At 40.3% G+C, this 24,402-nt stretch overlaps 1 protein-coding gene across 4 annotated transcripts in view; it reads left to right on the top strand.

Annotated features, from left to right (window-relative positions):
• Positions 1-24,402, top strand: part of raraa (retinoic acid receptor, alpha a) — a 580,457-nt gene that overhangs the window by 79,395 nt on the left and 476,660 nt on the right. For 2 of the 4 annotated variants that reach the window (XM_043674897.1, XM_043674905.1), the window contains one exon: positions 19,867-19,944. The exons of the other annotated variants lie outside the window; for them this stretch is intronic. In XM_043674897.1, the coding sequence (XP_043530832.1) occupies positions 19,867-19,944 (78 nt within the window). The remainder of the gene's footprint in view (positions 1-19,866; positions 19,945-24,402) is intronic. 4 annotated transcript variants of the gene reach the window in all.

Raw genomic sequence — 24,402 nt, 5'->3', positions numbered from 1 at the left:
GGAGAGGAGGATGGAGTGGATAGGTGGGAAGGAAGATGGACGGGTAGGTCAGTGCAAGAGGACGGTGCAGAGTTGAAAGGTTGGATCTGGGATAAGGTGTGGGGAGAGGAAATGGGGAAACTGGTGAAATACACATTGATCCCGTGTGGCTGGAGGGTACAAGGCGGAAGATGAGGCGTTCTTCCTTCAGGCATCGGGTGGCTAGAGTTTGGCGGTGGAGGAGGCCCAGGACTTGGATTTCCTTGGCAGAGTGGGAGGTAGAGTTAAGTGTTCAGCCACAGGGCGGTGGGGTTGTTCTGCAAGTTGGCTTCCTGTCTCCCCAATATAGAGGAGGCCACATCAAGAGCAATGGACACAGTAGATGACGTATGTGGAAGTACAAGTAAATCTCTGTCGGATGTGTGGAAGGAAGTGATTTTGTATTGACCCAAATTGCAATCGATGGTAGTGTGTATGTTCTAATACTTTATTTCACTATCTGGAAAACCTGAAGTTGAAAGTAAAGGGATTCGGTGTTTGTTGTGCATTCTTGTTTACTGTCCATGAAAATACTTAAACAAAATTGACTTTTTATCATACTTGATGACATCCCCAATTCTGGACGCTTGGCGATCCAATTGAATTGGTGCTAGACTCCTTCTTGAAATGAGGAAGTTGAAATCCATGTCACAGAGATCCTGACGTATTTGTAGCTTCCCTTGAGATCCACACTTGGTGCCATTTTGTTACTGACCATAAAATCCAGGCCAAAGAAATGAGCTGAAGATTTCTTTACCTGCTATGAGTTTGTTGCATGTACATTGGATACCAAATGTTGGAATTTACTCCGGTTTCTCTATACTGATCTTGGTTTTTTTATTCTTTGGCCTCCAACTTACTATAGCGCAAAAAATGTCATTAAGCTCAATTAATTTGTTCCATTTAGTTAGTTGTGAAATGTGGCACACAATTCACTTACTACCCAGCAGCTCTGTAAGAAGAACCAAATGAAGATAAAGAGGAATAAAATACTGTGGTCGAGCAATTAACCAAGACACTGTCTTATGGCACAATGACAGTATCTTTATCTCTGGGTCAGAAGGTCCAGCTTCAAATCTCATCTGCTGCAGAGATGTGAACATATCCAAACAGATTTGTTACATGATTAACTAGAAACTCATACAGTTTAACAGAAAAAAAAACTAAAGAACTGCAGATACTGAAAATCAAAAACAAAACAGAAATTGCTGGGGAAACTCAGCAGGTATGGCAGCATCTGTGTAGAGAAAGTAAAGTTAAAGTTTCAGGTCCAGTGACTCATCTTCAGAAGCTCATACAACCTATTAGGAACAAATTATAATGACATATTCTTGGACTTAAATCCTCAGAACTCTCTCAGATAACTTTTCTAAACATGTCTGTATCCTGGCCCTCATTATTTAAAAAAAAAACAACCTATCAACTTTAAGCCAGCATTTCTTCAAAATGAATGTCATGACTCTTGAAACATGACCTTATGACCAAGGTCACTAAACTTTGTTATCAACTAGACATCCTCGCTCTGTACACACTCTAGTGTGGGTTTTCTTTAGCATGTATGGGAATGAAAACTTAATATAACGCTCTGAAAGAGAACTATCTTAATAGAGAAAGTATGCTAACCACTTGTCCTAGAAGTGCAAGTTAAAGCTTGATTTTCCATGCCTAGCAACTTCACACTCTATTTTTGCAACTTTAGTATTTGCTTTGATTTGATTTATTGTAGTACATTTCTTTTTGTTCCTTTACCTTTTTAAATAGGTGATCCTGCACATCTGTAACATGTTTGTATTTTCTAATTTTGTTGTATAGCGCGATCCACTGCCTTCATTAAGTGACATTTGTGGCTAATATCTCTAAATTAGTCCTTTATCTATTGTTTTGGTTGGAACTTCTAATTCTCACATATTTTTGTAATTTTGTAAATTTAGAAATTATTAACTATAAGGGTTCATGTAGATTCCATCTTAGTGCGTGTATATTCAAGTTTCCAAAATACATGTTTCATGTAAAGTTTTGAAGTACCAGCTATAGGTTTATTGGGCTTGAAACAGTTATTTATGCTTTAGCAGTTGTTATCTTTTAATATTCATGTGGTTAGTCACTTTGTGGGAATCACCCAACTGTAACTGTGTGATAGCAACACATGCAAATCTTTTAATTTGCAACATATCATTCAGACTGTTTTCTCTGTTTTCACACAGGACAATTTGGAATAAGGTGAAACAGAAATGATAGTGTGTTTTGGGCATAGTTACTTTTGTACATTTTGGTATTGAAATATGTACTGTTGTTCTTAATGAAGGGCTCACGTGGCATAGAGAAGTAATCCAAGAATTGGCCAGAAATCTGTGGTTGTACTAGTGCAAGAATTGCCTAACAGCTGGCTTGCAATGCAGTGATGTGAAGAGCATGAGTTCATTTTCTGCACTGGATGAAATTACCAGGAAGATCCCTCCTTCTCAACCTCACCGCTCACCTGATGTGTAGTGACCCTTGGATTAAACCACCACTGGTTTTCTCTCTCTCTAATGAGAGAGCAGCCCTGTGGTCCTCTGGGACTATGGTAAACTTATGATCAGTCATCTACAATGCTTCACCTAATGGGGACATTCAAGGTTCTGAAGTTAAGCAGTTTAAGAAAGTATATTGTAAAGAGGTCTGTAGTAGAATTTTGAGATTATTGGAAGACTTTGAGATTTCTTGACTTTTGATGTAGCTAAGGGTGTTATGCACTCGAAGTTACACGAAAGACAGATCTCAATGACCACCTAGCTTCATCCTCCAGAATTTATGTGAACAGTGCATGCAGCATGCAGCATTAGATATAAAAACCACATACTTTCATGCCAAACATTGGAAACTGCATGGAATGGACAGAGCTAAGAGATTCCACAACTATTAGATCAGAACTAAGCTCTCCAGTTATGTCAAATCCAATCCTGAATGGTGGATAGAGAAGTAAACAATTATGAGAGGGAGAGGCTTCACTGATATCTTCATGCTTAATGATGGAGGTGTCCAGGATATCAGTGCAGAAGACAAACTGAAGGTATCTTCCGCTATAAGCCAAGAGGATAATCTATCTTGGCCTCTTCTTGAGGTCCCAAACATCACAAGTGCTAGTCTTCAGCCACTTTGATTCACTTCATGTGTTATCAAGATCAGCTCAAGGAATGGGATACTGCAAAGATTGAGCCCAGACAGCATTCTAGCAATAGTATTGAAGACATGCTCCAGAATGAGATATACCCATAACCAAGCTGTTCCACACAACCATCCAGCAGGCAATAATTGTCCAGATGTGTCCTGTACTCAAAAGCCAGGATAAGTTCAACCTGGCCAGTTACTGCCTCATCAGTCTACTTTTGATCAACAGCAAAGTAATTGAATGGGTCATTGACAATGCTATCAATTACTTGGCAATAACCTGCTCATTGTCACTCAGTTCCACCTCTGCCTTTACCACTTGGCTCCTGACCTCAGTTCAGCCTTTGCCTAAACAAGGACTAAAGAGCTGAAATCTCAAGGTAAACATGAGTGACCTTGATATCACCTTTACATTTGACAGAGTATGGCATCAAGGATCCCTCGCATAACTGGAGTCAGTAACAATTGAGGCGAGGGGTGATGGAAAATACTCCACTGGTTAATGATATCTAGCAGAAAGGTGGGTGGTTTCAGTAGTGGAGGTGAATCACCTCAGTCCCAGGACTTCACTGCAGGAGTTCCTCAGGATAGTATCTTTGGCTGAAGCATGTTTAACAACTTCATCAATGACATTCTCAAGTGAGGAATCTCCATCTCCAATGAGAGAGAACCCGATTGACATTCAGTGGCATTGCTATCACTGAAAGTTTCATTATCAACATTTCTGGAATTATCATTGACCAGAAGCTGAACTTAACTAGCCCTGTCAATTTTGAGGCTATAAGAGCAAGTCACAGATTTGGATAACTCACCACTTATCTCCCCAGTGCCTGTTTACCATCTGCAAGGCACGAGTCAGGTGTGTGTTGGAATTCTTCTCACTTTCTTGGATGGGTGCAGCTCCAACAATACTCTAGAAACATGATTCCCAAGACAAGGCAGCCCACTTGTTTCACACCCCATCTACCAACTTCAACGTTCACTTCCTCTATTGCTGATACACACTGACAGCTGGCTATTCCATCTTCAAAGTACATTGTAGTAACTTATCAAAGACCTTCTGACAGCACTTTTCAAACCTGCAATCTCCCAATCAAGATGGTGTCCAGTGTTTTGTGACATATGCAATCTATGTTCTAAAAATGGTCTTTATGTTTAAATGGGTAGAAAATCTAGTCAAAATCCCAAATTGCTTGTCAGCAGCACGTCAAGAAAACGGGACAAGAAACAATGTGAAATAGGTTTCCAAAGTTCTGTCCATGGCAAACAAGCATGTCAGTAAGTCCAAGAGGTAATTGCAGCATTACAGCTTGCAAACAGTACGTGACCACTTAACATGTTGTGAGGATGCCTCCAGAAAAACTGAAACCTTTGCCTCCATCAAATTGAAACACTCCAAGATGAATGGACAACATGCACTTTTTGCTGAGATTGACATTGGCAGAATTGTAAGTATTAACTCTTTTTGCATTTTACATGTAAAAGACTCAGGAAACTAGCAGTGTGCTATAGTCTACTCAAGATACGCTAATTGCTTACAACAGATCTGACATCCCATGCATTTGCATTATCTGTCTTAAATGTGAGTATAGCTCCTCAGGATTGTCACCTGAAATATTTTACATGGCTGAAACAGATGGACCACCTGTTATTGGTCTACTTGTATTCATGGATCCACATGTTGATCCATAAGGTGACAAAGTTGGAAAGTGAACGGTTGTAGTGTGCAACATCAAATGGATCAATCACTTGGCTAGCCTTTAATCAGATGTGATGTGACCAGGTTTGATGCTATCGGTAACTTTAAAGCTGTTACATCTGAAAGATGATGTCTAATCCACTATTGACACTCCCTCTAAATGCGGCATTCACAATCAAGAAAAGATCAAAATGAAAATGTATTCCATAGTACAAGGCAACATTATTTGTAAGGTCACACATCATACTGATTAGTGCAGTGCTATTGAACTTAGAATGTCCACAGTATGGGAACAGGCCTTTTGGCTCAACAAGTCCACACTGACCCTCTGAAGAGTCACCCGTCCTTATTTCTGTACATTTTCCCTGACAAATGCACCTAATACTACAGGCAATTTAGCATGGCCAATCAACCTAATCTTTGGATTGTGGGAGGAAACCGGAGCACCCAGAAGAAACCCACGCAGACACAGGGAGAATGTGCAAACTCCACACAGACAGTTGGCGAAGGCTGGAATTGAGGTTAGTGCTGTGGGGCTGCAGTGCTAACCACTGAGCCACCATGCTGCATGCGCTTTGATAAAAAGATGGTATTGTACCTGTATATTTATATCCAAGGCAATTGAACAATACACTGAATAGATGTGTACATGGTATTCCAAACCTTGAAGAGCTTTATCCTAAATTCTCAGGTACCAAGTATTTTACCAAGCTTAGTACCAAGAATGGATATTGGTCCATTCATCTTTCTTCAGAGTCATGAGAACTGATGACTTTTAGAATACCTTCTGGTAAATTCTGTTTCCTCAACTTCCCATTTGGATTGTCTATCAGCAATGGTATATTCTAAAACAAGTGGTTAGTGTCATTGAAAATCTACCAGGTTGTCTCTGTTTCACAAAGAACATTCCAGTTCTTGGAAGAATAAAATGTTAGCATGACAGCAACAAGGAAACATGATCTTTGTTTTCAATGATAATAAGTGACAAATCAACATGAACCAAATCAATTTCATTAATTCAATCTACTCATCAACCAGTATTTGACCTAATCAGATCAAAGTAGAATATTTACAGAAGATGTCCACAACATAAGACAAAGATGCCTCTGGTCTAACCTTTGATACTCTCGACTTTGTGACCAAGGTATCTTCTCTTCAAGATCTTCTCTGCATAGTGTTCCATATGTATAGCAGGAATATCACAAGCATATTTTGATCTCTCAATAATGCTTTATCATCCAATAAGTATATATTTCACTGCTATAATCCCAACAAGCTCACCACATTGGAAGTAGATATAACATGGAAAAGTCTGAAAGTCTGTCTGCACCTGTATTGGGTTTGGTTGTAATGACCTAATGACTGTTCAGGCTAATTGAAAGAAAGACTCTTGTTCTAGTTTGCAGGATACAAAGATTTGACAAGTATTTTGTTATTCGTGCTAACCATGATCCACTCCAAACTGACAATACCTCTCACAATGTGTCTCCATTACAACAATGTCTACTTGTGAAGATGCAAGGGCATGATTTATGAGTGCAGTGCAACCTAAGTTCCTAAATAGCTATCTCTTGACTCCCAAACCCTGCTCAGGACAAATATATTCCTTGCAATGAATATTATTGAAACTGAACTAGAAGAGAGGCTTTTAGTAACCATTTTATACATTTTGGCCACAACCAAACAGCAGGTTCGGCAAAACCCATCGGATGATGATCAGCTACAACAACTCAAAAAGAGTCATCTTCTGATGGCCTAAACACATTCACCAGTCCTGAGCTAGTACATTCATTCTGGTCATTCAGAGACCAACTAGGGTTGTCTAAGCATGTAATTTTCAAAGGAAAATAAATTTTAAATCCGTAAACTGTCAAGACTTGCTAGATTTTATACATGGGATGCAGAATAAGCAAAGAGATTGGTTTGTGAATCTGTGTATTGGTCCAGCATCAATAAAGGCTGAATCATCTAATCAAGTTATGTGAAAGATATCAATGCCAACCAATAATTTATGGAAACAATGTGCATCAATATGGGGAAATGGGATAAGAATGGCATCAAGTCATGATGAGCATTTGGAGAGCCAGTGAATATGCAATGCATCAAATGGTGTCACATGGTGTGACACTTCTGTTACAGAGAATCTTTCCTTTCACACCAGCCATTGTGGAAGATTGTAACTCATGTTTTCCAGGTCCAAGAGCAGAATTGCATTCTGGTTAATGACTAATTCACCAAATTGCCTTTTTTGTATCAAATCAAAGAAACCACAAGTGCAGTGGCTTTTGTACATTAACTGCTGTATTCAGTATGTTCAGTGTGTCTCAACAAATTGTATCCCATAGTGGTCTGCCATATGTGGTGCACCCTTCTAAGTTGTGAAAGAAATGGAGATGTTGAACATTTTATTTCTTCTCCTCACTACCCTCAGTCAAAACGTCATGCAGAACACTTTGCTTAAATCATAAAATCCATGCTCATTATATGTAAAGTGATTTGCCAATAATTTCAGATAGCTTTGTTAAATCCATGTACTACTCCTCTAAGTGATCAGCAGCTGCCATATTTGGGATACATCCACACATTTCTTGCCTCCCAACGTTTACCATCCAAACAGTGCATGAGTCATTAATGGAAAGAAGTTAGAATGTTGTGCAAGAGCCTAATCAACATGCATGCAGGGAATTATCATAATTTGAACCAGGACAAAACATGTGAGTTGAAACGTACTCAACCCCATTGGTACATGGAAAAGTACTACGCCATTGTGTTCAGCCTTGGTCACATGAAGCTATAGTGAGCAATGGTTAAGTCCTGCACTAAAATGAATAATATATCCAAACTGCAATTCATCAACCACTCATCACACAGAATGACGACTCAGTCACTGAAGATATCATGCCAGACAACAACTACACATTTACACTAAATGAGATGCATCCATCCATGACTACAGATAGCACACTGCAAAGTGAATCCACATCACTGGGTCAGGATGCTGTATAAGAACTAAATGTGGTCATGTACATCCACCAAGGTATTAATTGAATGTGTAGACAGAGTATATCTGTAAACATCTTGTATGTGTTTATCGGAAAAAATGGTTCCTGTCCTTAAAAGGTGAAAAGGTAATGTTGTATTCTGGCAGAGATTAGAGACCTGACAGGTTTGTCTCTTTAAAATAGTTATATAATGTGCCTTTGTACCATATTGGAATGTCACATGTAGCTGTCTGCCTCACCTTCAGTCACAATCTCTCATGGATTCATTGTAAATACTTCACAAAGCATAGAACCCAGACTCTGTAAATCTGTGGTCCCATTGCATTGTAAGTAGCTAGCCTTGAAAATAGTTAGCCTTGTAAATACATTTCAAGATAGCTGTCTCACAAGAACTTGACTGTGGTATGTGTTACATGGGCCACCATACAGAAAACCACATTCCACATCAAGTTTTACACCTGAACAAAAATAAAGTAATGAGTATGTTGGTAATTACAAGATCAACACTTCACTTTGAAGATCTGGCCAGCTCATCCTCCCCTTAAAAGATTCAATCAAGTGAAATTGGACTGACGACTTGGTTTTGGAGACAATTTGTCAGGATTCCAAGGAGCATCTCATGCTCAAGGCATTTCTGTTTGGGACAGGATATTCTGAAGGATTATGCTGAATAAATCCAGGATGTTGACTCATTGATATAATTCTGAGAGTGTGACTACATAAAACTGTTCCTGGTCCAGTCTTTGAGACAGGCCTTTCAACTTGATTATTACAGTGGCATAGTGATACTGTCACTGGATATTAGTCAAAGGTCCAGGCTGTGTGGACTTTGGCTCACATACCATGAGGCCAACCATTGGAGTTTTAATTCAATGAATAAGCCTGAAATATAAAGTGAATTTCAGTAGTGGTGACCATGACAAATAGCAATTGATGATAGTTTGAGTGTTGTAAAAGACTCCCATTTACCTTTAATACCATGTGGAGTAACAGGCAAGTGTGTGCAGGAACATACTGTTGTCTCCAAATGATATCACATCTGTGCACATATTAGTGGCTGTTTTATCAGCCATTTTGGCATTAGCATGAAGAGGTCCATCATTTCTTCGACAGAGGTGGTAAGGCAAGTGTGGTGAAGGAATGACAGCCAGAGAGACCTACTCTGCAGACACCACCCCAATCAACCCCTTATCCTCGATCTGATGTCAAGTACACATAAGTCACAAATGCCACCTGTATAACTTCAGACCTGAAGAAATGTGGTTGAGTCTTAACTGTTCTCTGAAATGACCCAGAGAAAGTGAGGAAGGTGATAGGTGGATGCGGGTGGGAGGTGATTGAGATAGGTCAGTGGAGCGGATAGATGGGCTGGAAGATGGACAGGTGGAATAGGTCAAGAGGGCGGTGCTGAATTGGAGGATTGGATCTGGGATGAATTGGGGAGGAGAGGCGATTTGGAAACTAGTGAAATCCATGTTGGTACCATGTTGAATGGTCTCAAGGTGGAAGATGAGGCATTCTTCCTCCAGGTATTGGTTGGCTTAGATTTGATGGTGAAGGAGGCCCAGGATTTGCATGTCCTTGGTGGATTGGGAGGGGGAGTTGAAGTGGTCAGCCACAGGGAGGCAGAATTGTTAGGTGTGTGTGTCCCAGAGATGGTCTCTGAAATGCTCCACAACTTGGCAATCTGTCTCCCTGATGTAGAGGAAACCACATCGAGAGCAACGGACACAGTAGATGAGGTGGGTGGATGTGCAAGAAAATTTCTGGCAGATGTGAAAAGCGCATCTCCTCCATTTCCCGCCCCTCTGCCCTTGAACCCCACCCTTCCAACCGCAACAAGGATAGAACCCCCCCGGTTCTCACCTTCCACCCCACTAATATCTGGATACAGTGCATTATCCTTTGCCATTTCCGTGACCTACAATCAAACCCCACCACCAGAGACATATTTGCCTCCCCACCCCGATGACTGGAGGAAGAGCGCCTCGTCTTTCACCTTGGGATTCTACAACCACTCGGCATCAACATCAATTTCACTAGTTTCCAAATCTCTCCTCCCTCCACCTCATCCCAGATCCAACCCTCCAACTCTGCACCGCTGTCTTGACCTGTTCCACCTGTCCCGTCTTCCCTCCACCTATCCACTCCACCCCTTCCCACCGACCTGACGCAATCACCCTCCACCTGCATCCTATTATGGACTAGGCCAAACCACTCAAAATATTCTTAAGTAGGCAGCCCAGACTGTAACTTTGCTATTTGTTTTGGTAAGTGTATAGTGAAAATTACCCGGGGTAAGTTAGCTAGGTTGACTACCAGGTTTAAAACAAACAAAAATTTATTCATAAAATTACAAGGTGAAACGCAAAGAACAAGATACAAAATACCCCCAGAACTCAGTCTGTCAAACTAGACTTAATTATGCTGTTCTGAAAATAGACAACAGTCCCAATAAACAAACCCAGAGTAAAACTGAAACAGAGGTTTACAAGTCAAAGTTAGAAGGGCAGAAGGAGAGAGAGAAGTTCTAGTACTGACTCCAGCAGCCTTTCTTCCCACACATAACTGCTGAACTGCACAGCTAGAGAGCTGGCCACGCCCCCCCCCTTGACTATACCAGCTTTTTAAAAGACCTTTCAATCTTTTGGTCTGAAGACTCATTTGTTTATGTATAAACAAAACAGCCTTCCAATACCCTTTTCATCTGATTTGGAGTCTGGGTTGTTTTATGACCCCTCCGAAAAAAAGTCAAGGTTCCTTGAGAAGATTTGTAGCTCAGGAACAGCTTTGTGACAATCAAACTATCACTTTCCCAGCAACCTCCTCTCCCCCCAAGCCCCCGTCACATCCCGGATGAAGGTCTTATTCCCAAAATTCTCCTGCTCCTCAGATGCTGCCTGACCTGCTGTGCTTTTCCTGCACCACACTTTATGACTCTGAAAACCTTGAAACCAATTCAAGGACAATTGGAGATTGGGAAGAAAGCTTTGTCTTGTCAGGTGTGGCCACTTCCCATGAAAGAATAAAGAAAAGAATGCTAATAAGGACTTTGCAGTGTAAATAGGCAGCTATTGCCTTTATTACTTTCTGATATAAAATGACTGTCAGTTAGAATTTATTTTCCATTTTTGAATTTTGCACAATTGGGTGGCACATTCATTCAGATCATAAGATATAGGAGTAGAATTAGGCCCTTCGGCCCATCGAGTTTGCTCTGCGTTTTGATATGATTCTCAACTCCATTCTCCTGCCTTCTCTCCTAAGTAATCAAGAACCTATCTGCTATAATTTTGTCTTAAAGATGTTCAGTGACTTGGGTTCCACAACCTTCTGTGGCAATGAGTTCCACAGATTCAACACCATCTGGCTGAAGAAATTCCTTTCATCCCAATTCTAAAAGTCATCCCTTCACTCTGTGGCTGTGCCCTCTGGTCCTTGTCTCTCCCTCTAGTGGAAACATCATCTCTGCTTCCACTTTACCCAGGCCATTCAGTATTCTGTACATTTCAGTGAGATTGCCCCTTGTCCTCCTAAACTCTATCAAGTATAGACCCTGAGTTCTTAAAGGCTCCTTATATGACTAGCCCTTTATTCTTGCTTATAAACCTCCTCTAGATCCCCTCCAATGCCAGTATATCTTCCCTTAGATATGGGGCCCAAAACTGCTCATGTTATTCCAAATACATTCTGACCATAGCTTTCTCCAGCCTCAGCAGTACATCCCTGCTCTTGTATTCTAGCCCTCTCAAAATGAATGGTAACATTGCATTTGCTTTCTTAATGCCAACTGAACCTGCATGTTAACCTTGAGAGAACCCTTTTTATAGGAAGGCTGTGTTTGCACTACAGAGAGTGCAGAGGAGATTCAGGATGTTGTCTTAGCTGGAGCGTTTCAGTTATGAAAAGAGACGAGATGGGCTGGAGTTTTCATTAGAGCATGGAAGGCTAAGGGGGACATGATTGAGGTGGATAAAATTATGAGGGGCATAGGTAGGGTAAATAGGAAGAAACTTTCCTTTTTGTGGAGATATTAGTAACCAGAGGGCATAAATTTAGGATGAAAGGCAGGAGGTTAGAGGAAAATTAGGAAGAATGTTTTCACCTAGAAGATGATTGGACACCTGGAACTCACTCCTTGGAAGGACGTAAGAATGCAGGAGCCATCACAACATTCAAAAAGTATTTAGATGATCACTTGAAGCCCTAAATTTTGCAAGGCTGAGGGCCAACTGCTGAAAATGGGACTGGAGTCGATTGTGCTTGATGACCAGCATAGACAGATTTGGCCAAAGGGCCTGTTTCTGTGCTGTAAAACTGTCAGACTCTGATGTGATTTAAATGCATGATATTTGGCTTACGATGTGGTGTCATAACTTTCGTGCTGTTGTAGCCACGATTACTGAACAGGAATCTGTAACCTTCTTATCTAACTGACTCTTTTCTGTCTTTTGGCGTGGGTATTTTTTAATTGTTTCAAGAGGGGCATCAATAGGGTGAGTAGCCAAGGTCTTTTTCCAAGGGTGAGGGGTCTAAACAAGAGAATATGGGTTTAAAGAAGAGGGGAAAGATTTAAAAGGGACCAGAGAGATAACCTTTTCATGCAGAGGGTAGAACGAGCTGCCAGAGGAAGTGATGGAGATGGATACAGTTACAACAGTTTTATGTATATCTGAATAGGAAGGGTTTGGAGGGATATGGGCCAATAGCTGACAAATAGGACTAGGTCAGATTGGGATGTCTGGTCAGCGCAAACTAGTTGGATCAAAGGGTCTGTTTCTGTGCTGTATGACTCTATGGCCTCAAGAACAGCTGGGACCTGAACCTAGTCCAGAGGTAGAGACACTACCACTGCACCACAACAGCCTGAAAAAGGCCATCTGTAGATTTTTTTAATCATCCTTTTCAGAGCTATTTTTGTGCACCTCTAGTGTAGTTAGAACTCGAACCCCCCAGTCTCCCAGCTCAAAGATGGAGACACTGTTGTAAGAACCCTCTTTTTACCAAGCATTTTACAAATGTTGTTCCTGACTTGAATAGAACCATTAAAATGAATGTTCATGTTAGTATTTTTCTTTATTAACCTGTTCAGAGATGGGCAAATTTTTTTGAGACAGAGGGCGGTTCGCATGTGGAATGAAATTTGTGAGATAGTGGTGGATACACCATTTAAAGGATATTTGGATAGATACACGAATAGGAAAGGTTTGGAGGGATATGAGACAGGAGCAGGCAGATGGGAGGAGTTTAGTTTGAGACTTTGTTCGGCATGGACCGAAGGGTCTGTTTCTGTGCTGTATGACTCTATGATCTCAGGAGCAGGTGCAAATTGAGCTCAGGCCTCCCGAACAAGATGTAGGGGCACTACTACTGTGCCACAAGGGCCTTAAAATGCCACCAATATATGTTTTGACTTGGTTTCAGGTGTGTATAATTGTACTGAAACCAACATTTGGCAATAAATTAGTCACGAGAACAATTCTTAAACGCATTATTTGTGTTCATGGAGTACTGTTTTACTTTACTAGGATTATGCTGCATTAAGCAATGAAGACAAGTGGGACTTTTGAGACACTTAACTAACCTATTTATCAAGTCCCTCAAATGCCCTATTATTCTTGTATCCTCATTAAAACTTGTTTTAAAGTGCCTGTTATATTGCTTCTTGTTCACTGGGAAGTAATTGCAGTATCTTGAGTGTTTCCTCTTCAATGATATAATCCTAGTGAATCTATACCATATATCCTAATACAGTGTTATATGTTTGCAATACATGGGCTTTTGATGCTACCAGCATTTCAGCTAGAGAGGAATTGTAGTGTGAATGGAGAGCTGAAAATGGAATTTGTTATTATTCTATTAAAGGGACTAACGTTCAGTTATATCATTGTTTTCTTTCCATAGTCTTCCATAATGAGTTTCTCAGGTAAAACTCATATACCAAGCAATTATCATGTTTTTTTAATAAAAAAATTTCTTCTGTTAAACTCTCTCTCATTCTCTCTACCTCGCTGTGTTAGACCCCATTATAATAGTGTAGCATTTGGAAATTAATAATATAATCAAGCAGAGTCAGCATGATGTCATGAAGGGGAAATTATTTCTGACAAATTTATTAGAATTCCTTGAGGAGGTAGCAAGCAAGATAGATAAACGGGGAACCAGTAGATGCAATTTATTTGGATTTTCAAAGATTTTCAATAAGGTACCATACACAAGGCTACTTAATAAGATGAGAATTCCATATTGTTGGTTGTAGCATTACGGAATGGATAGATAACTGGTTAACTTACAGAAGACAGTGAGTTGGGATACGGGGAGCATTTTCAAGGTGGTAACCTGTAACTTCTGTCACAAAGATCAGTCTGGGGCCATAATTATTTACCTAATACATTAATGAATTGGATGAGGAAATTTGAAGTATTTTAGCCGATTTTGCAGATAACACAAAAATAGGTGGGAAGACAAGTAGTGAGGATGATACACAGTCTTTAGAGAATACAGACAAATTGAGCTCAGGCCTCCCGAATTCATAGTGTGGACACAAACTTGGCAGATGGAATATAATGTGCACTTCAGCAGGAAGAATAGAGAAGCTGAATAGTATTTAATTGGAAAAAGACTGCAGAAAGCTGCAGTACAAAGGGATTTGGGATATTTGTGCCTGAAGCATCAGTAGCTAGCACCCAAGTTTGATGAGTGATAAGGAAGGCAAATAGACTTTTGGTTTTTATTTCTGAGAGAATACAGTACAAAAATAGAGAAGTCTTGCGAAATGTAGACTACACGAGAATACTATGAAGTTTTGGGCCTCTTAACTAAGGAAATAAATACTGGCATTGGAAGCAGTCCTGAGATAAGTACACTTGGTGTTAAGATAGGATATTAGCATGAATAAAGGATTGGCTCATTAATTTGGTTAACTTTAGTGGGAAGGTGATGGTGTTGTGATAATGTCACTTGACTAGCAATCCTGACTCCAGACCCTCCCTTGAAGTTGGCTCTGAAGATGGGTAATAACTGGTGGCCTAACCAACGACACCCATATTTTATGGATGAATTTTAAAAAAAAAGACATTGGATTTTGGTAAAAAGGCAGAAAAGTGGAGTTGAGGGTTTTCAGATCAGCCAGAATCTCATTGATAGGCTGAATGATCTACATCTTATGGTCGCTCAACCTTTATATAGTCTAAGCACCATAGTAGTGTAGAGTTTGAAAATTAAGCCTGGGAGGCCTTTGCCAGTTAAGTTGCTGAGAAAATACTCCAGTGGAATTGTAGGCTTCACTAGTACCTTAAGTGTGTTGGGCCAATCATTGATTTAATTTATTGGTACAAGTAAGTACAACTGCTATTTGGCAGTGTTTTGCCTGTGTAGGTATTTTTGTTGTACATATGCTTACTATGGTTGAATTTCTGTGAAAATGCAGCGAATAATATCAGTTGTGAGCACTCTAGACCAGGGGAATAAATTGAAAGGTCACATTGCCTACTTTCTGCCATTTTATCTGACTCAGAAGCTCTCAGTTAGCAGAATGCAATTATTGCAGATCGAGGCTAGTTAGTCCAAGAAAGCATGTCTGTCATAAATCATAGCAAAGAAATTTGATTGTTTTGATACATTTTTAGCAACAATATGTTTCTGTTCTCATTACAAATGCTAAAGAAAGCTGATGTATGCCACTGCTCATAATTCACATTGATAAAATAAAAATGCTAAATTGAAAACTCAACGAGTAAAGTGATCTTTATGGCAAATCTGAAAAGAAAATGACAGCAGTCATGTTGAACTAATTTTCTGCCACTGAGTAGCTTGTGGATTATTTATTTTACGTTTAAGTAGTTGGACCTGACATCTTTTGCACTTAGTGTCAGCTTTCAGCAACTATTTTGGTGATGCTGTCCAGGTAATGTTACTGATGGCTGGTTACCACTTTCACATTCTCATCCGGAAAGATTTTTTTTCTGTGTCCAGTTTCAAGTGACTGTTTAGGGTATCATCTCATCTGGCTGATAATATTCATTACAATTTTCAGTTTTAGATTAGTTAACAGTTTTTATTTTACTTTTAAGAATGTAATATCCCTTTCACTTGGACTGTCCAACATGCATACACTACTAACAAAGTGGCAATATTGTCAGAACTGCTTCTGTCAATGGCCATCCTTGATCGTGCACAGGTTAGTGCAGACCAAGGGACCATAGGTCATTGGATGACCACTTAAGGGACTTACTGACAACACAATAACGTTTGGGCCTTTCCATCCATCTTAACTCATGGTGGTTTCTGGCATTTCAACAGTCTGCCACGTTACGTTCCCCTCCTACCTCCGAGCCCAGATGATTCTCCCCCTTATCTTGTTTGTTCAAGGTATCTGTTTCCTTGAGACTCAAGTAGTGGCTATGGTGGAGTGGAATTTGCACCTGCACTGTTTCAGTACAAATGCTTTGGGATGTTTCTGATGGACATATTAAAAATGTCAATATTTTCAGTGCCAGGCAGTCACTTAACTATGTTCTATTTAGAGGCCCATTTGTAAACTGCACATAATTAAGGGCACTGTGCATCAGTACCATTTTGTAGTATAAGTATGGCACAAAATTCCAGTAGATAAAAACCACCTGCGCTTCACCAGAGACTCTGATGATATGATCTAGTTATGGTGACGAAACGTTTGAAAACAAATCTTCCAGCTCAGTGAGCTAACTTACATACTTACCATCAACCTGAGCTACAAATCTTCTCAAAAATCGCTAGGTAAAAACAATGTTATCAAAAAGTATTGGGGTTGTATATAACCACAATGAGATATTTAACTTGAGATATTAATGCTCATGGGGGGCAGGTTAGCTTATTTGACCAGGTGCAGGCGCATAGTTCCTTGAAAATGGAATTGCAGGTAGATAGGGTAGTGAAGAAGTACACTTGCCTTTATTAGTCAATGCATTGAGTATAGGAGGTGGGATGTCATGTTGAGGCTGTATAGGACACTGGCTGGGCACTTTTGGAATACTGTATTAAGTTTTGGCCTCTGTGTTAGAGGAAAGATGTTGTTAAACTTGAAAGGGTTCAGAAAAGATTTACAAAGATGTTGCCAGGTTGGAGGTTTTGAGCTATAGGGAGGTTTAGGGAGAGGCTGAATAAGTTGGGGCTGTTTTCCCTGGAGCATCGGTGGCTGAGGGTTGACGTCACTGAGCTTTGCAAAATCATGAGGGGCATGGATAGGGTGAATAGCTACGATATTTTTCCCAGGGTAGGGGAGTCCAAAACTGAATGCATAGGTTTAAGGAGAGAGGGGAAAGATTTAAAAGGGGTCGAATGGGCATCTTTTTCACTCAAGGGATATGAGCTGCTACAGGAGGTGGTGGAGGCTGGTACAATTACAACATTTAAAAGGCATCTGGATGTGTATATGAATAAGAAGAGTTTAGAGGAGGAATATGGGCCAAATGCTGGCAAGTGGGACTAGATTAATTTTGGATAATTGGTAGGCATGGATGAGTTGGACCAAAGGGTCTGTTTCTGTGCTGTATAACTCTGTGACTGTATGCATCTATGAGTAATTAAGAATAACATCAATATGAGTTCATTTCTCTTCTTGCCTGAGACCTGTCTCCATATCCTGCCACTGACAGAAACTACCAAGAAAATAGCTCAGGATGAAGCTGCAGCAAACAATGAGTCAAGTTCTTACCTTCAGGCAGAGCACACAATTGATAGAATTAATGCTCATGCAAAAGAGGACTAGGAGCAAACCATTTGGTTCTTTGAGTCTCCACTACCGTTCAATGTGATTGTGGCTAATTTTCTACCTTAACTCCACATTCTGCACTGTTCCTGCATCCCTTAATTCTGTTAGTATCCAAAAATCCATTTGTCTCGATTTGAGCACATGCAATTACGAACATCCACAGCCCTCTAGGCTTTAAAAAAATTCCAGAGATTCACAACTCTGGCCAAAGGGTTTCCTTTTCATCTCACATAATTCCTCCAAGCTCTTTCCCTGGCTGTACAAAGAAACCATGGGGTTTCTGACATAAAATGCCGAGGAGTTTTGTGATAGTAACCTATCAGCAGGCTGACGACCAAAAAATAAACAGCGACTTTGACTAATTGAGAAGAAAAGGAGAGAAGTTGGGGAGGAGATGATCAATAGTTAGATCTGTCACAGTGAAAGAGTAAATGGGTGAAACTCTAGAAGAAGGAAACATTTTGATTTAGCCCTTAGTATAAATTCAATTTAGCTTTCCGAGCCCTGGAATTTATCTTAATTTGAGAGGGGCCATGGTGACTGAATAATTATGCATTTGGCTCCTGATGTTGACATGCCTACTTTGACAGTTATTCAAAGCATCCAGAGCAATCTGCAATATCTTGAAAGGGGGAATCTTTTGCTGACATTTGGAACAAGAATGTTTACTTTTGTAGAACTTGTGATTCTAATAGTTTTCTCTGGTTTAAGAAGCTACGACCTCCGCTCAGCATTTAAATATAAAGGTGTGCTTGTTAACATAGATAGGGCATTGGTGTTTGACAGAGAAGCCTATAACCTTAGACAATGTATAATATTGTATGGCCTCTAAAATCGCTTGGCTCCGAGCTTGTTGGTTAACTGGACATGTCACACAGAAGAACAGTGCTACTTTGTGTGTAGAGAAGAAAACAAGTGCCTTTCTGCAGCTTTGCTGCTCCAGTTTACTGAGCAGGATGCTGTCAAAGGAAAAAAGGCTGCAGTTTAGGTCTTCCTTCTGTCAGTGGGAGAGATGTCAAAGTAATAGCAAATTACACCACCCACGCACTTTTTGAGCAGGACATGGTTTAATTTAATTTTCAAAGTTGTGGAAAGTCTATTTCTTACTTGGCACCATTAAGATTGACTGGTGTTCCAAGAGAAAAAGTGCTGAGGAGTAAAATCAGGACACTGATTCCACTCTTGATTTATTTATTTGCAGCACTCGTATGGGAGAAAGAGAGACTGAGATCCAAGTTATTCATTTGAAGCTAAATGATTTAAGCTGCCTGTCAGGTGGAAGGGAGCTGAAGAGACAGACCAGATGTAATGCTGGAGGCAAAAATTGCAGCAATGTAACATTTTTAAAATATGTAATGACAAGGGATGTTAAGAAGAAATGTGTGTATATATTTTCAACAGTTTTTCCAATCTGTCATTCTGATTGTAGGCAAACAAAAGCATTCATTTAAAAAAGCACATCATTTGTGGCTTTAATTGCATATTTTTCTGCAAGAGTTCTTTTTGTAAAGTTTTGTCCAATGAAATACTGACCGATGCTTAAGTCCTGATCTGCTTATTTAGCTTGTTTCAGACAGGCCAGCAGTTAAATGCTTCATTTCACTTCAACTCTTTACCAACCCCACACAACGAAGAATATAAGTTTGGATACATGCCAACCTGTGGTGGAAATGTGTAACATTGTGATGTCTCATTTCATATTATATTGTACAAATAATTCAATTTGCTATTTTGTTTAAGTGCTGCTGTCTCATAAGTTGGAAGGAATGATGGGGACAGGAAGTGAGGGAATAGGGTGGAGTGCTGTAGTATTGCTTAGAGCATACAAAACAGAACATTGTTGAAAAAAATATATTCCTTGCAAAGTGCAATCAGTTGCACTAGGTGTGGCAATCCTCATGCTTAAAGTCTATCTGTTCAATGCCAAAAATAACCAAAAATATCCAGTATTAGAGCATTAATGATAGAAAATAGCCTTACATTTGAATGTGGACAAGTGTATTCAGTGTCACTTCTGATGGAAAACCTCGACCGTGATGAGCAATGCTAATGGTGTGACTTTTCCTGAATATTTTCCACCCTATGATTGCCAACGATAAAATGTAGCCAAAACCTTTGTATTGTAGTGACTGCTTTTTGCAGTCAAGGAGGTATGATAAACAGATTGTTGCTGGTAGGAATAGCCATGCAGTTAAGCATTTTGTTGCTGTTTAGCAATTATCTCTCATTTGGTCAATATCTTACAGTGTCATACCACTTACTTCATACCCTGAGGCAAGAGAAACAAGTAGGCATCTTTTATCCATGTGCTGTTTCTTCAAAAGGTAAGCACAATTTTATTTGAAGGTGCTTCCCATCATTATCTCAGGTACTACTAACACATTTTGCTTATCAGTTCCTAGGGTTGCTGTAGGGAGGAAATTGGTTGGGAAACAAGGCTCTAGTATTTGCATTTGACCAGTTGGCAGGACAATGCCAATGCTAGGGAAGGTAGGGGCAACATCCAGTTTACCTTGCTACCTTGCTTTGTGGGCAGCACGGTGGCACAGTGGTTAGCACTGCTGCCTCACAGCGCCAGAGACCTGGGTTCAATTCCCGACTCAGGCGACTGACTGTGTGGAGTTTGCACATTCTCCCTGTGTCTGCGTGGGTTTCCTCCGGGTGCTCCGGTTTCATCCCACAGTCCAAGGATGTGCAGGTCAGGTGAATTGGCAATGCTAAATTGCCCGTAGTGTTAGGTAATAGGGGTATGGGTGGGTTGCGCTTCGGCGCGTCGGTGTGGACTTGTTGGGCCGAAGGGCCTATTTCCACACTGTAAGTAATCTAATCTAATCTAATCTACCTGCTAACAAGTAGTGTTTTGGGCAGAATAGAGTCATAGAGTCACAGAGATGTACAGCACGGAAACAGACCCTTCGGTCCAACCCGTCCACGCCGACCATATATCCCAACCCAATCTAGTCCCTCCTGCCAGCACCCGGCCCATATCCCTCCAAACCCTTCCTATTCATATACCCATCCAAATGCCCCTTAAATGTTGCAATTGTACCAGCCTCCACCACTTCCTCTGGCAGCTCATTCCATACACGTACCATGCTCTGCATGAAAAGGTTGCCCCTTAGATCTCTTTTATATCTTTCCCCTGTCACCCTAAACCTATGCCCTCTAGTTCTGGACTCCCCGACCCAAGGGAAAAGACTTTGTCTGTTTACCCTATTCATGCTCCTCATAATTATCTGCAAACTTACTAACCATACCTCTTATGCTCGCATCTAAATCATTTATATAGATGACAAAAAGTACAGGACCCAGCATAGATCCTTGTCGAGGTCACAGGCCTCCAGTCTGAAAAACAACCCTCCACCACCACATTCTTTCTTCTACTTTTGAGCCAGTTCTGTATCCAAATGGCTAGTTCTCCCTGTATTCCATGAGATCCAACCTTGCTAACCAGTCTCCCATGCGGAGCCTTGTCGAACGCCCTACTGAAGTCCATATTGACCACATCTACTGCTCTACCCTCATTAATCCTCTTTGTTACTTCTTCAAAAAACTCAATCAAATTTGTGAGACATGATTTCATGACCTCATGGTTCCAAAACTCAATCCTTCTATCAATAAAAGCTAATGCACCGTATGCCTTTTTAACAACCTTATCAACCTGGGTGGCAACTTTCAGTGATCTATGCACATGGACATCAAGAACTCTTTGCTTATCCATACTACCAAGAATCTTACCATTAGCCAGTACTCTATTATTGTTACTCCTTCCAAAGTGAATTAACCCAAACTTTTCCGCATTAAACTCCATTTGCCACCTCTCAGCCCAGCTCTGCGGCTTACTTATGACCCTCTGTAACCTGCAACATCCTTCCGTACTGTCTACAACTCCACCAATCTTAGTGCCATCCACAAATTTACTAACTCATCTTTCTATGCCCTCATCTATGTCATTTATAAAATGACAAACAGCAGTGACTGTCAAACTGATTGTTGCAGTACACACACTAGTACTTACCATTGAGTGAGAAGATCATAATTTCAAGTCCTATTCCAATCACTTAAGCAAATAATTTAAGATGAATCTTCATTGTTGTTCTGAGAGACTTCTGCACTGGTCAATTACCTATTGTTATTTGTAGGATCTTACTGTACACAAATTGGCTGTTGCATGGTTTTTTACAGTGAAATAAAATTCAATTCTAGCTGTCAAATAAAAATTTTTATTGTGTTTAATTTAGAGGTGAAAGCACCAACAGTTGGGCAATCATGCAAATAGAGTAGAAGGTCTGGCCAAAACTGAGATTGTTCTCATTGTAATATGAAATCAGCACTCTGTATACGTAGCTTTCTTTCATCACTACTAATTGTCTACAATAAACAATTAACTTGAGTAGAATCAAACTGAGGTGTGCATTGGTTTTTATTTGGTTCTCCTTGAAGGATGTTGCAGTGAATTGTATGTTAAATCTGACCTACAAACTAATGGGAGTTTTTAGAATGCCAAGCAACAGAACAAATGGCAAGACATGAAGGTTTTGTGACAAAAAAATTGCTTTCATCTTTAATGGGATAGTATCATATGAGTTTCTTCATAGATGAAATCCTGGCCACTAAAGTATGCCACATTCTAATAAATGGTATTGGACTTGGAATTGCCCAAGGGCAGTTTACATCTTAGAATCAGACTGATTCGTGATTATTTATACACATTCTCTAAATGTAACTAAATAGAGTAGACAGTGGAGGAATCTTAATAGTGATCACAAATTCTATGATTCTGCTTATTTTTACAGATAGCTTTTGCTATGTTAATGTGCTTTTTGATCTGTCCAGGCAACTGGAAAGAAGAACTTCCAATGTAAAATAGAATCATAGCATGTTATAGATCAAAAGATTTCCAACAACCCATGCCTGCATTCATATTCCAAAAAGGTTTCTATCCACAGCTCAGGTATCCACATCGTGTAAAACATATTTCAAAAGATGATGGTGGATTGTCAAAGATTTTCTCTTGTAAATTGAAATGCTCTGGTTGTGATGCTGGTGGTGAATTATGAGTTATTTTACATGTGAAAATAATAGTAATGAACAATGTCAATAAACTATGACAGTAAACTAATCAGAATTACTCTGTTATATAGCTGTATGTAGCAAATCTAGGTTACAGGGTCTCAAACAAACCTTAGAGTTTTTACCTACAAGTTTAGCTGACATGTCAAATAAGTTTTTTATCTTGGTGAAGTGTAATCAGGGCACCAGTTTTGAAGTTACTATTTGTTAAAGATACCACTTAATCATCAAAATACAAATGGTAAAGAAAACCTAATGAGATAATGAGGGGTGACACGGTGGCTCAGTGGTTAGCACTGCTGCCTCACAACACCAGGGACCTGGGTTCGATTCCTGCCTCAGGTGACTGTGTGGAGTTTGCACGTTCTCCCTGTGCCTGCGTGGGTTTCCTCCGGGTGCTCCGGTTTCCTCCCACAATCACAAAGATGTGCAGGTCAGGTGAATTGGCCATGCTAAATTGCCCATAGTGTTAGGTGCATAGGACTTTTTGGGCCGAAGGGCCTGTTTCCATACTGTAGGGAATTTCATCTCATCTCATCTCATATTCGGACCAGGAGTTCCCAATGAATCGTGAACAAGATTGTTAAAATTCTGTCAGCGCAAACTTGACCTGAAAATCTACTTGCTTTCTTGTTGTATCTCTTGAATACGGACAACTATCGCTGAGGCAGCATTTATTGCCCATCCCTAGTTTTCCTTGATAATGTGGTGATGAGCTGTGTTCTTGAACCACTGCAATCCTCTTGGTGCAGTTACAGTGCAGTTAAGGATTGAATTTCAGTATTGTGACCCAACAACACTGGAGGAATGGCGATATATTTCCACGTTAGGAGTAGAGTCATAGAGTCACACAGCAAGAAAACAGATCCTTCAGTATGAATTATCTGAGCCAACCAGACATCCTCATCTGACCTAGTCCCATTTGCCAGCATTTGGCCAATATCCCTTCATATATCAATTCATATGTCGATTCAGATGACTTTTAAAAGTGGAAGTTGTATCCACCTCCACCACTTTCTTTGGCAGCTCATTCCATACATGTACCACCTTTGTGTGAAAAAAGAGAAACCTCAGGTCCTCTTTAAATCTTTCCCCCTCACCTTAAACCTATGCTGATTTTGGACTTCCCGACCCCAGGGAAAAAACCTTGTCTATTTACCCTATCCATGACCTTCATGATTTTATAAACCTTTTGTAAGGTCACCTCTCAGCCTCCAATGCTCCAGGGAAAAAAGCCCAAGCCTATTCAGCCTGCCCCTATAACTCAAACCCAAACTCCCAGCAACATCCTGGGAGGTAGATTTGTGAGCACTCTTCGGGGGGGTCGTTTAAACTAATTTGGCAGGGGGATGGGATCTGGACTTGTAGTCCAGAAGTAGGCTAGCTGTTTGTCAGGATGTCCAAGAATATAGGGAGGCTGTGGAGAAGGTAGCACTGACAGGGAATACTTGCGGACACAGAGATGGGTTCAAGTGTGTATACTTCAACGCAAGGAGTATCAGAAATAAGTGGGTGAACTTAAGGTGTGGATCGGTACCTGGCCATGTTGTTGTGGCCATCACGGAAACGTGGATAGAAGGACAGGAATGGTTGTTGGAGGTTCCTGGTTACAGATGTTTCAGTAAGATTAGGGAGGGTGGTAAAAAAGGAGGGGGGTGGCGTTGCTAAATTAGAAATGGTATAACAGCTGCAGAAAGGCAGTTCGAGGG

This window comes from Chiloscyllium plagiosum, chromosome 33, assembly GCF_004010195.1.
Source record: "Chiloscyllium plagiosum isolate BGI_BamShark_2017 chromosome 33, ASM401019v2, whole genome shotgun sequence".
In the NCBI taxonomy this organism is placed as follows: Eukaryota; Metazoa; Chordata; class Chondrichthyes; order Orectolobiformes; family Hemiscylliidae; genus Chiloscyllium; species Chiloscyllium plagiosum.
The sequence above is the reverse complement of the archived record's forward strand: the minus strand, read 5'-3'. Positions and strand labels throughout refer to the sequence as shown.